A 13,988-nucleotide genomic window follows, 5' to 3' on the forward strand; every position below is an offset into this window, starting at 1 on the left:
GTGCCACTTCTGCTGTATTTACAGGGTGCTTCCTCAAGCCTGGTTGTTAAATTCGCTGACACGGAGAAGGAGCGTCAACTTCGCCGCATGCAGCAAATGGCGGGACCACTCGGGTTGTTGTCCCCATTTGCTCTATCACAGATCGGGGCTTACGGAGCCTACGCACAGGTGTCGCGCGAGTCATCGCCCGTCGCTGATCACATGACAGTATATTGCCAACGACCGGTATACAATTTTATTACATTGTTATGATCTGATCTGAATGACTTGAGTTTGAAACATTAAACAGTTGTCATTTGGAAAATATTATCAGATTCTGCGGTACATTAATTAGCTTTGGCCCAGTAGTTCAGTTGTACAGTAGATTCTAAACAGGCAGTTACGAGTAATAAAACCCATAGGTAAAGGGAGGTAATCCTACTACTTTGTATAACCAACAATAAAGAGATGAATAAGTGAATTTAATGGCAATAATTATGTTACTAAAAATATTTCATAAAGTGTGTGATATCGCAATAGTGACAGTGGATTGTCTGGTCCTGACTCGATTATTCACATACCACCGTCACATAGCTGAATAATGCTGAATGCACAATCCAAGAACAAACAGTTTTCGGATATAGAGTTATCTCCCTTGCAGCAAGCATCTTCACTGGCCTCTCAGCAGTTGATGCAGCAACAAGCTGCCATCATGGCCGCTGCCGCTGCCCAGGGAACTTACCTGACCAGCCCGGTCAACGTTCTGGCCACTCAGATGCAACAGATTGGGGGCCTGGCGACTCCAAATGGCATTGCCACTGCGGCCATTACTCCCACCACTGCCACACTAGCTAATGGTGAGATTGGTAAATGTTTGTTTTCTGTTTTGATATCATTTCAGCAATAGAATCTTTTGTCTGTTTAAGAATTAAGAATTTAAGTGTTTTTTTTATGAAAATGACTAAAAGTTCATAATTGAATGTTGAATTGTAAATTTTGTTTTTCTATGTTTAAGGATGACCTTTCACAATTAAATTAAAGCTGATATTTGTACATTTGTGTAAATTTATTTGATGTCCCCCCCAGGCTCTGCCACTCCAGCGCTGAACGGCGGTCCCCCCAGCGTGCTGTCTCCCACTGCTATGGCAAGCTTCCCGGTGCCTCAGACAAACGGACAAGGGCCAGAGGTTTACACAAACGGCATTGCTCACTACCCAGGTATATAGCAAAAGGATTGAATTTAAGATACCGTATTCGACGTAATTAGGGCCCAGGGCGCTCTCAAAATTAGAAATAGGGGGCTCTTATTAGAATAGTATTTTGGTGGAAAAACCAGAGTTGAAAGATAAATTTCGTGGTTTATGCTGACGGCCTGAACTGTTTATGAACGGCAGATATATTTTTCCAGAATTAAATGCCCATAATTAAGGGTGCATATAACACACGAGTACGTATTATACACGAATAAATAAGTCTTGTGTACTTTGATCAATCGGAAGGGGTGCTAATTGGGATTGTTCACTTGCCAAAATATTAGCAAATATCGGCGTGGGCGCTTATTAGAGCGGGGCGCTTATTACGTCGCATACGGTACTGACAATTGCCTACAGGTCATATCACAGACTGCCCCCAGCCTACTGAACACAACCTGGCTCCACATGCACAAAGTGGTACAACAATCGTAACTCCCATACTTTAACATAGACTTTTGATAGCTGTGGTGCTGAGATCGCTTTGGGCAAGTGGGCCCTGCTTCATAGGTGCAGCCCCATCAGAAGTCTGTGATCTGTTGATAAGAAGCTTCTCTCTGTTCCAAATGTCAGCCTCAAGTCCTTTGGAGAAAGACATTTTTCATAACTGTGCTCATTTCCTGTGCAGTGAGTGAATACTTTTTTATGCCGTTTTTAGCAATATTCCACCAATATCACGGCAGGGGATACAAGAAATGGGCTTCACACATTGTACCCATGTCAAGAATCGAACCCGGCCTTTGGTATGACGAGAGAACGCTTTAACCACTAGGCTACCCGACAGCCCCCCTTTCCTGTGGAACCCTCTTTTATTTTCAAGCCCAAATTCAAGACATATCTTTTAAACAATTAATCCTAAACTCATGCTCAGGGGTTATATTTTTTTAATAAAAGTAATCTGTTCCTGATCGCGCTCAAAGAAAAATATGATTAGTCCTTATAATAAGGCGAGCAGGGTCTGGCACTGAATGATGTCACTGACTTCATCTTGTTGCCTACATCTATTTGTGGTGATGCTTAAATAAGCAGTTGGTGCAGTTATTGTTGATTTATTGATTGATAAGAATCTACATTTGTTTGTGTTAATGTTAAAATAAGGAGTATTTTAAGATATTATTCATTTATTCATTTAATCATTTATAAGAATTGATATCAATATTTTGTTGCATTTATGGAGATGTAAATGTTAAAAAGGTTCTGGACTCAGTGTCCATTGCTGGTGTTCCCTGCCGTGATATTGCTGTAATATTGCTAAAACTGGCGTAAAACCATACTCACTCACTCACTCACTCCCAGGTTCGACATGGGTACAATGTGCAAAGCCCAGTTCTGGGGTCCCCGCCGTGATATTGCTGGAATATTGCTAAAAGCGGTGCAAAACCATACTCACTCACTACCTCCATAAATGTAAAAAAATAATGAATTCAATTCTAAAGCATTTGTTTTAATTTGTTTCTTAAAAGAGGCATATCTTACAGCAGCGGCTGCTCAAGCTATGACCAACGGCGACCCCCTCCAACAGTACGCCACTATACAACCCTACGCGGGAATCGGTAAGAGTACGTTGAGTTACTTGATAGTATGTGTGTGTGAAGTAGCACAGTAGCAACTTGTCAAGTAGCTTAGTAGCAGTTTCATCCCTTTTGGATTAGCTAGTATTGTGTGGTTTCACTGCTAATGTGCTAATCAACTCAGATCACAGAGTATAGGTTCCACAGTTGGTATGCGTCGCAAGCGAAGCGTTGCCCAACAGACTGCAGCCACAACAAGTGGTACAAATCTGAACCATATCCAATTATAGATGCGCATGCATAACCTCCTTATTAGACCCGTGAAGATTCCGGGGTAGAATAGGTCTTCAGCAACCCATGCTTGCCGTAAAAGGCGACTATCCTTGTTGTAAAAGGCGACTAACGGGATCGGATGGTCAGGCTCCCTGACTTGGTTGATGTATGTCATCGATCCCAATTGCGTGGATCGATGCTCATGATATTTATCACTGGATTGTCTGGTTCAGACTCGATTATTTACAGACCGCCGTCGTATAGCTGGAATATTGCTGAGTGCGGCGTTAATCGACAATTAAAACAAACATCACAAGGTTCACAATTTCTTTTCATTCGATACCGAGGATCAATGCATCCTGTTAGTGTTGTCCAATCGCAGCCTGCGAAGTTTGGCCACCGCCTCACTTCTCATTAAGTTTGACATGAGCCCAGCCTAAAAGAAAACGTAGAGCCATTATCTGACTTAGAGTTATTTCCCTTCCAACTGGCAGCCATCTTGAGAGTTTGAGTGAAACTCATGAAAAAAGTAGTGTGACTTAACCCCGGGCCTGCTAAATAGAATGACTGACCCTGACCCTTTTATAGTAGTGTTTTATTGTGTTGTCTGCTGGAGTTGGAAATCAATTTACACTTGAAATAATTTGGTGAGACTTTTGTTTTGAGAAGAGGTAAGATGGTTGATGTTAAACTAATTATATTTGTGTGTGTTAGTGAACTAGTTTGCAGTGGTTTGAAGGTTTCCTTTTCTTTCACACAATTCCATGATACTGCACCAGCAATAGATAGATTCATGGCTTTGCAGAGATAACTCTATCTCTGTTTGTTGTCTTTGAACTTATTTTAAATATCTAATTTATCAAAACATTAAGAAACCCGTGAAGATCCACGGTAGAATGGGTCGCTGACTGGGTTGATGCATGTCATTGTATCCCAATTGTGTGGATCGATGCTCTTGATATCAATCACTGGATTGTATGGTCCAGACTTGACTTGACCGTTGTCATTTTGCTGGAATATTGCTGAGTACGGCGTTAATCGACAAACAAACAAACTGCAACATTAAGTAGATAACATCTTTTTCAAAAGTCATTGTTTACAGAATTAGAAGAGTTATGTGAAATTATTTGATTTTAAATTTGAGATTGTGTTCATAATTTGCACTCTGACACATTCATTCGCTTTGTGAAAGTGTTTTCACCTGTTTGGGTAGCCTGGCTAAATCCCTGCTGCAATGTAGAACTAGGTTTGTGCAATGTGTACCATGACCCACACCTCTCCCTTCTCTCCGACAGCTGCGTACCCCGCGGTGTACGGACAGTTCCAGCAGGCACTCACCCAGCAGGCGGCCACCCTCATACCCACAGCTCAAAAAGAAGGTAAATATTTAAAAAGATTAACAAAAAGGCTGTTTTTATTGTAAACGTTGAGCTGGGCATTACTTTTATGATACAGAAACATAGCTACAATATGTGACAGTTTTGTTTTATAATAATATTTGATATGTGTGGTGTTGTTTAAGAATAATCATGAATATTTATTCTTGCAAACAAACTTCTAAATATACATCAACATACACTTTTTTAAAGAACAATAGTTTTTTTATGTTAAATTGTGTAATATTATGCAATTTAAATTTTAAATTTAGTTTTAAATATATATTCGTTAAAGGTCATTGAACGACTGTTTTATATAAATGGATTTGCTTAAAATTCAGATATTTAATTTGTTGCCCAGTGTTTACGTTTGAAGTTGACTGAAACATGTACCCTGGATATGACAAGAGCGGGTCAGCTCACATTCATGTTGCTAGATTTCTCCCCCATCAATACAGGGCCAGAAGGCTGCAATCTCTTCATCTATCACCTGCCTCAGGAATTTGGAGATGCTGAACTGGCCCAGATGTTCATGCCCTTCGGGAATGTCATCAGCGCCAAAGTTTACGTGGACAGAGCAACAAACCAGAGTAAATGCTTTGGTAAGTTGACACTCTTTGTAGCTATTGTTAAATCATGTTAGTCACGCCCCATGAAGACGCCAGGGTAGAATAGGTCTTCAGCAACCCATACTTGCCATAAAAGGTGACTATGCTTGTAGGTAAAGGCGACTAACGCTATTGGGTGGTCAGGCTTGCTAACTTGGTTGATGCATGTCATTGATCCAAATTGTGTGGATCGATCCTCATTATATCAATCACTGGATTGTCTGGTCCAGACTCAGTTATTTACAGACCGCCGTCATATAGCTGGAATATTGCTGAGTGCGGCGTTCACCAAACAAACCAATCATGTTATTCACCTATGTAAAATATCGATTTTGAGTCCATGATAAATTAAATCTGGTCATGATAACATTTTTGGTCATCAGGACGGGTTATCCGAAAATTGCAAAATCAGAGTGGAAGATAACATGTATAATATCAAACCAGAACCGAATTTGGCATTGTTAAAACAAAACAAAAGACTTTTTATGTTGCCTAATATGGTTTATGGTTCCTCGATGTCATGATATTGCTAACATACATTGATGGGTTTTTTTCTTCTGTAGGATTTGTTAGTTTTGACAACCCTAGCAGTGCTCAAGCTGCTATCCAGGCTATGAACGGATTCCAGATCGGGATGAAGCGCCTGAAAGTTCAACTGAAGAGACCAAAGGATGCTAACCGACCATACTAATATAGAGTGCTAAATGTAAGTATTCAAGAATATACTTTTTTTGTATCTTCTTTTTCCTTTGCTTACATTGCAAGTTGTCAAGGCAACAAATGAACCTTGTGAAAGAACCTTGCTTTGAGGTCTGTAGAAATGCAATTTAGGAACGCCAGTTTTCTGCCCATTTATTCACTGGGAATATTGAGTAGATATTCTTCTAAGATGTCGTCTCTTATGAACTTGCTAAAAAATGTCATATTTCTTGCACTGGGAAAGCTATAATGCAATGGATGATATAAACGAATGTTTGTTTCCAAGATGTAGACGAGATAGATCACCACATTTCAATTCTAAATTTACCCCACTCCCAAATTCCACCCCACGTTTCCCATAATGCATCTACATCGTTTTCTTTACACCCTTACCATAGACGCCTGAGCTACTCTCACGTAGCCAAGAGTATCGTTGCTATAGCAACGTCACCCCTGACAACATGGTTACTCGTAAGTTGCGTCAAATGGGTGGAGTTCTATGTTGTTGGATGGTGGTTTTTGCAATAATCGTTAAATCAATGGGTTTATTTCTTGTACCCATATCGTGTGCTTCTGCTATTTCTATCTATTTATAACATGTATTCCATAACAAGTCATGCTCGTGTTATCAAAGTGTTTTTCTCGAGTTTTGGTTTGTGATATATATATATATATATGAAAGACCTTTTTGTCTCCAAACACAGAATTGTTGGAGTTACTTCCCTTTGTGAATGGCTAAAAGTTTGGGTACGGTTTGAAAAAAAATTGACAATTATTGTTGTCCTCGGTCTGCAGCAGCAGCGATGTTTGTGAAATTTGACGAAGGGGTTATTCTTTTCTACATATGGCTCTACTATTTTGTAAGTTTAGAGTTCTTTTATGTTGTAATATGTAACATCGTGTGATGCTGATGTTGTATTAATAAGCCAACCTGCACCTAGGCAGCGACTTGGGTCGATCAGGCCACAGCTTCGTGATCCGATTGTGTATTTTGTATTTACTTGTCCTAACGATTTTTCGCACTGACAATGAAAGTGGACTTGTGTGGGAAAAGATTTGAAATTGCTACAGATAGATTTATATCATATTTGATTTAATCAGAATTTGCCATGTAACATTATTATTGTTAATCATACACTAAATGCTTTGGGAATTATTTGGACTTCATGATCAAAATTTATTTTCTTGTGGAAGTATGTGTTATTTTGGCCCTTATGAAGAATTTGCATTATTTAGGATTTCAAAATATATTTCAGCACCTTGTTTCATCATATCGACTTTGACTTTTTTCGTGAACAAAACCTCATTGGAAACTGACCCATGTATTAACCAATATATAATTTTACAAAATCTTCAGCACCCAATGTTAATTTATTCATGTCCAGGATTAACTTATCTTTTAACACACTTAACATATGCCCAAGAAAATATTTAACAATGGAATCTTTCATGGTTACAATCTCTTTTTTCAAATGTTTCCAACACGTCAGAAAATCAATATGAAAAAAAAATGACTTAGGGTTGATTGTTCTCTTGAAATCAAATATGATAATCTATCACTTGTTCCATCAAAATAATTGGAAGGACATTTTTTTAAATACCAAACAAAGGCCCTAGAATCACTGAGATAAGCCTGATCGCCTGTTCCAGTGTAGCTTAAATATTAGAGCTACGAATGTTGTCCGTATCTGGTGGTGGGTTGCCTGATCCCAATTGCAACTAAGGGGAGGTAACTGTCTTCAACTTGGAGTCTCGTTAGCAGCAACCAGGGCTAATTCCTAGGTCATGTCAGTTCATATTAACATCATGCTTTTCTATGGAGATTATATTGTGTATTCCTGTGATGTTTTGACTATTTTTCACATTTTGGCCGTTTATTTTGATTGATTCCACTGTGTTTCTCCACACAGCATGTCATCACCTTTAACATTTCTAACTTCGTAAAATGGCCATTTTGGGGTGACTCGTTTCTGTGCCAACTTACCCTTGAGATCATAACACTTGTCATAGCATACAATCACTAGTTTCCTTAGCTGTGGTTGCCACATCCCTCATCCATTCATTGTTGAGTGTTGGTTTTTCCATGGGTCTGTCGATATGCATTGTAGTTTTTACAGTGCCTACATCTCCGCTTGGCTACAAGTCATACAATATGTAAACACCTTAATCCCTTACCTCCAAATATATGTGTACTTTACTTCAATGAAAGTGAACCCTGAATAAGGATTCCATATCGAAAACAAAAACTTGGGATGGTTTTGTGTGGGCCGCCATCTTGTTTTCCAAAACATGGACCAGATTTGTTGTCGATTGGAGCCCTTTTGATAGATCCACTTTTGAAGAAGTAAATCATACATATTTGTAGGTGCACCTTTCTGACTAGATTATTCGTATCCCCCAGTAGGGAAATATAGAAAAACTTATATTAAATGATGAACAGATGTGGGATACGGGAACTGTTGCTATGGTTCTGTTGCTTGTGGGGAGGACTATCTATGAAATTGTAAAGAAGACATTCTTTTCATGTTATCCTTGGAGAAGCTTTCTGTCAACATCCTCTCTTGCAATTCTTCAATTTTATACAGTGTAACTTGTTCATTTATCATGAAAATGGTCACATGTTTACAAAAAAATTACACCATACTGATCATTTTGATTTAGCAAAATAAAATATAATATGCGGATGAAATATCGCTTTAAAAACTGTTTGTAGCTTTGACTTATATTTGTTTGGTTTGTGTTTCAGGGGCCCAGACCAGGGGACCACAAATGCCAAAAAATTGGACATTGACCTTGACCTTTGAAAGCGGAGTTACAGTGTTTGACACGTAAACCTGCTCATGGCGGATGATGAAGAGAATACTTTTCATTTCATATTATAGCATGTCCGATTCCAGACTGAATATGATACGAACAATATCCCACCAATACACTAGGTCACATTGTGTAATTCATGATATATCCATATATCGAGGCAGTGACTGAGTATAATATAAGAATGAACTATTTCCGTATATCGTACTTTGAATAGCTTTAAATGCCATCAACTATATTTACTGTGTAAGTTTGTACAGAGTAACGTTAGCCACATCCTATATTCTACTTATTATCTGTAGATTCTTCATTTGAATGTGTGGTATGAAAACATGTTATGAAAAGAGACTTTGAAATGATATGCTTCTTTGTAACCTTCGACCTCTTCGTCATAAACATTCCAAATTTGATTCAGAGGGTGAACTGAACATGTTGATGTTGTGCTGATCATGTTTTTATAGTGTATTGCTCAAACTATAGGAATTTCTTGAAGTAGTGTTCAGATGTGGCTTAAGATGGAACAAAGTCCATTAACAAGAGTCTAACAAAAGGCATGCTGACGGAGCCAAATTAAACAGGCTGCCTTTGTATAAAGGTTTTTCCATTAAATGTCAAAGTTGATACTGAAATACCAAAGATATTTTATTCATTCTTGTTCTTGTCGTCTAGTGTAGATTTCGGTGTGTTCGTTGCTCATCCCAACCCTTACCAAGGTCAGGTTGAAGGTCACAAGGGAGCATTCATTTCTGTAATTAAAATCAGACAGTCGAGCATTCCTGTGTACAAATTCATAATTTTCTATTTCTCTATAGCCGATGTGTCAGTGTAAAACAGTCACTCATAGTAACCAGCATGGTTGTTTAGCCTGTCTCATGTAAACTTTGGTTTTGTTTTGAGATGTCAAATGGTCCCTTTATGTAAGTCCATTTAGAAGTTGTTGGAAATTTATACACTACTGTTGGATCAATTGTTTATTATTGTTTGACATTTTCAGTTGATCGACATAATGTCATCCAGCATCCTCATTTGTTAACCGGAAGCTCATTTTGATTTTCTACCATGATATATACTTGTGATTAATTCAGTGAAAATTGACCAATGGTAAGTGTCGTTGTAGACAAGATACAGTTCGTACTATGTAACATCGTCACCGATTGGTCACAATTGTTGCTTGTTGAACCAATGACCGTTTTCATCACAGTTGTGAGCTGTTAAGTTGTTATCAGTGTCACTGAGATTTGTAAAATTTAATGGATTGGTTAATTTATTTCAACTCATTGCATAGTGATTATTATTACCCGTTCCTTTTATGTATTTGTAGGGTGGAAATGTGTTACCCCCTGAATATTTGATATTGAAATTGAGCTCGTGATGTATATTTTGAACAGACGGGTGAACTATCAGGAGAGAAAATCAAAACTTTGTTCACACTTTGATAAGTCACTTTAGATTTCATCCAAACCTGAGGGTTTTTAAACGTATTCTGAACTTATTTCGCTTAGTAGCGGCATCACCAAATTCATTTGTCTTTTTTCTTTTGTCGGAAAATCGTGCATGACCTTGACCTTTGATTTTCTCTCGCACCCACTCTCATGAATCTATTACCGACATTGTTGACATCAAGTTTCCTACGGTGATACTTGAGTACCTGAACACTAACACATTGTTTTTACATGTTATGATGTCTGGAGATAATTATGACCTCCAATATTGAACAAATGACCTTTGATAATCAAATGATTATGAATATTTAAAGAGATGGGACAAGATGAAGAGATTTCACAAATGTTAAAGAACTTTTTCCTTGAATGCTTCAAGGGTCATCAATCATGCAGGCGTCTGGCGTGTACATTCTGCTGAATGTACGCCCACGGATTGGTACAGGCTGCCATTTTCTTAACCCATCTCTTTAAATAATGCTTTGTGTACAGGCCAAAATGGCTATGTTTATTTTTTCTTAAATTAGATATTTTAGCCTAAGATATTTAAAGTATGACATGTACAGAGTAGTATAGAGGACTTTCACGTTGATCAACACTGTGGAATTTTTAATGATCCAACTATTTATTATTACGTAGTTATTTATTGATAGTTTTTGAATTTTATCATGTTTAATTTATTGAAGTTTTGCCGAGAGCTATCATGACAAATTGTTTATAGCGGTGTAGCTTATATCATTCACAATGCATATCTTTTACTGTTAATGTGCGATTGGTTATCTTCATTAGGAAGTCCATTGCTGAATCTTTGACCATATCAGTTTGTTTATGATTTCTGTATGATACTGGACTGTGTTCAGTATTTTTGAGACATTCTACATTTTCAATTTAACAATGGAGAACACACGTGCAATATGTATCTTTCATATCATTTTACCTCAAGTATATAGTTTTCGACCATTTTTGTTTTCAGAAAATCATAGTTTTCAAAGTTTTGTTTTGTGAAAGGTATATCAAAATTGTTATTCATTTAGCTTGAATCAAAGACATTTTCATGATAGTTAGCTATGATGTATATATATATATTGGAGTAAAGTAGAAATGGTTACCATGGTAACAATGAAATGTTCACAATTTCATTGACATTTTCTCTTTAATTGTATTTTTAGTGCTACCGACTTCCTGTACTCCTTTGGTTTGGAAGAAACTTACGGTCACAATCGACGTCTATTATTTTTAATTCTTAATAAATATTTTTAATTCTTAATATTTTTTTTCAATTCTTTAAATTGGTTCTGATTTACATTATTTGTCAAAAATGTGGATTTTTAAGTTAATTACTTAATGTACATTTTATTTTCATTATATGAATGAAATATGTTGGAAATCAATTTCATGTTGAAACTTTAAGTAGGCAGAGAAATACCTCATGTAAGGCCATGAAAATCTAGTCAACATTTTTTGTTGAGACATAATGTGCAATATTGATGTTGTAACATAACAGGACGAATAGAAATCTCAGAGTAGCCTACAGTAAAATATTTTGTGCCATGTTGTGAATGAATAGACACCTTATCTGGACTGAAAGCCAATTTGGACTTGTGTCAAAAAATATTTGAAATGAAAATAATTCAAAAACATTCAAAGAAAAAATATTTTATTTTGGTCCGGAATTTTTTAAATTAAATTAATTTCATTTTTGATGCTTGTTTCCTGTGGATCTCATAAGGGTCACAGTTTAATTTTCACTTTCGTTCGTTTGAGATAATATGTGCTCAGCATTGGACAGTTTTCTGTTCATTATTTATTGTTTTTTCTTTTTTTCTTTTGACAAATGATAATCGTAATCCACAGATTTTGCACTTATGATAATGCACAGTAGCGTAGTTTTGCACGTAGTTATAGTAGTTGATGATGATACCCATAGATTAATTATATCTTATAGATGAAGAGTTATATAATTTTTGCAAACAAATTATGAAATGCTCAATTAACATCATTTTGCATAAGAAATTGGTGTATAATATTCATTATTGTGGGATTTCCGGATTTGGACCAATTGGAAGAGCTGTTTGATGTTTTGGTTTGTTGTTGCAACAGTTCTTGCAGGCGATTGGTCAATTCTGGGACTTCCTCTGGACAACTGTTGGACGCGAGTAACAAATAGTACTGTCACGTGATTTGTATATATATGGTGGGACTTCATCATTTGGTCGGATATATACCAGTGCAACAGAGGAATGAGTTTTATGTCAAATTTTTGATAAGGAAGATCTATTTTTATAAGATCCTATTTTTTCAAGCAAGATTCTTTGACAAGTTATCGCTGTTCGTAACCATGGAGTTGTGTTACTTTCTTGACTTCAGTTTGATACACACTTACTCGGTTTTCATGCCGATTTTTCCACTAGATGTTGTGTTGAAATTTGTGTGGACGTTAAGGAGGACTGACATATACATATACGTATATACATACCTTGTTATATCACCAACTTAAGCCGTTGTCATTTTGTGAACGTAATTGTAGTAGTTATATCGCATACGCCGTGACGCGCTCAGCGGGCAAACAGGCTGGCCTTCTTGAGAGTTGTCTCCCTTTCCTCCGACAATCACTTCAGTCAGACAGGTGACGCTTTGGCGCCGCTGTTGCCACGGCAACTACACTGATTTACTTCTTTGTGTCAAACTCTGGAGATTGCTTGTGCCGCGGTTCCGTTTCCCTGCTGACCGCTCTCGTCTGTGGTCAACACTGTGTGCCGGTCACATGACCCAGTGAGTGGTTTCCCAAAATATTTTGTCCGTTTCTGACAGTTGTCCAGGTGTCCCCAGCCCCATTAGAGCATAAGCACGAAATATTTTACCTCAGATGATGAATAACTATATATAGATAATTACGAAGAAGTGACTGTAGCTGGACGGCTGGCTAGTGCCCAGTGCATGAGGTATTTACAGTGTTAACCTGGGCATTGAAGGCTTCTAAGAGCCAGCGATAAGGCACTGTCATCATTCATGTCAAGCTTGTACAAATTCCATCATTGACAAGTTGCAGATCTTGAATAATTGCCTATTATTTACTCTTTGAAAATAAATGCAGCAAGCAAATTCCCGACTGGTGTTTTGTGTTACTATCTGTATATTTACAATGGATTTGTTTGTTTGTTGTTTAACACTGCACTCAGCTATATTTGATTTTTGGTTTGGTTTGTTGTTTAACGTCGCACTCAGCAATATTCCAGCTATATGACGGCGGTCTGTAAATAATCGAGTCGGGACAAGACAATCCAGTGCTTGACATGAGCATCGATCCATGCAATTGGGATACTCAGCAATAGTCCAGCTATATGACGGCGGTCTGTAAATAATCGAGTCTGGACCAGACAATCCAGTGCTTGACATCATGAGCATTGATCCATGCATTTGGGATACTCAGCTATATTCCAGCTATATGACAGCGGTCTGTAAATAATCAGGTCTGGACCTGACAATCCAGTGCCTGACATCATGAGCATCGATCCACGCAATTGGGATACGATGACATGCATCAACCAAGTCAGCGAGCCTTTCCACCCGATCCCATTAGTTGCCTCTTATGACAAGCATAGTCGCCTTTTACAGCAAGATTAGGTTGTTGAAGACCTATTCTACCCTGGATCTTCACGGGTCAGCAATATTTGAGCTCTATGATGGCAGCCTGTAAGTAAACAATCTGGAACAGACAATCCAGTGATTGATATTGTGTCCACTAGAGCTGGCATGAGTCCAAATTTACTACCTGGGTACCCATCCCCTTATTACACGACCCTACCCGGATACCCAATGTAGGTCTCAAGAGATGTCTTAAAATATCTGATTGGGAACATTTTTAGCATAGCCCTGGCAAAACGTATTTAGATACATGTATAAAACAATCTGGTCATTCATACACTGAAGGTATATCTTTATTCAACCTTATGAAAAATCAGAAAGAATGGGTGCATAGTCAGAAAGAAATGCGAACATTAGTGACATGTAGTGTAACCATAGAGTTCTAGATAATGAT

General features: G+C 37.7%; 1 protein-coding gene across 12 annotated transcripts in view; it reads left to right on the forward strand.

The window, feature by feature from the left end:
• Positions 1-13,042, forward strand: part of LOC139461165 (CUGBP Elav-like family member 3-A) — a 257,487-nt gene extending 244,445 nt beyond the window's left edge. Inside the window, exons 7-14 of one of the 12 annotated variants that reach the window (XM_071242732.1) lie at positions 16-225; positions 641-845; positions 1,066-1,197; positions 2,693-2,788; positions 4,309-4,392; positions 4,827-4,991; positions 5,561-5,703; positions 8,443-13,042. In XM_071242732.1, the coding sequence (XP_071098833.1) occupies positions 16-225; positions 641-845; positions 1,066-1,197; positions 2,693-2,788; positions 4,309-4,392; positions 4,827-4,991; positions 5,561-5,688 (1,020 nt within the window). In that variant the 3' untranslated portion in view covers positions 5,689-5,703; positions 8,443-13,042. Of the gene's footprint in view, positions 1-15; positions 226-640; positions 846-1,065; positions 1,198-2,692; positions 2,789-4,308; positions 4,393-4,826; positions 4,992-5,560; positions 5,704-6,094; positions 6,901-8,442 lie in introns of those variants that run through there. The other 11 variants (XM_071242741.1, XM_071242734.1, XM_071242743.1 and 8 more) reach the window with 11 other exon arrangements.
• Positions 13,043-13,988: the final 946 nt, after the last annotated feature.

The sequence above is a fragment of the Haliotis cracherodii genome, unplaced genomic scaffold (assembly GCF_022045235.1).
Source record: "Haliotis cracherodii isolate W230 unplaced genomic scaffold, xgHalCrac1.p SCAF_14, whole genome shotgun sequence".
NCBI classification, from domain to species: domain Eukaryota; kingdom Metazoa; phylum Mollusca; class Gastropoda; order Lepetellida; family Haliotidae; genus Haliotis; species Haliotis cracherodii.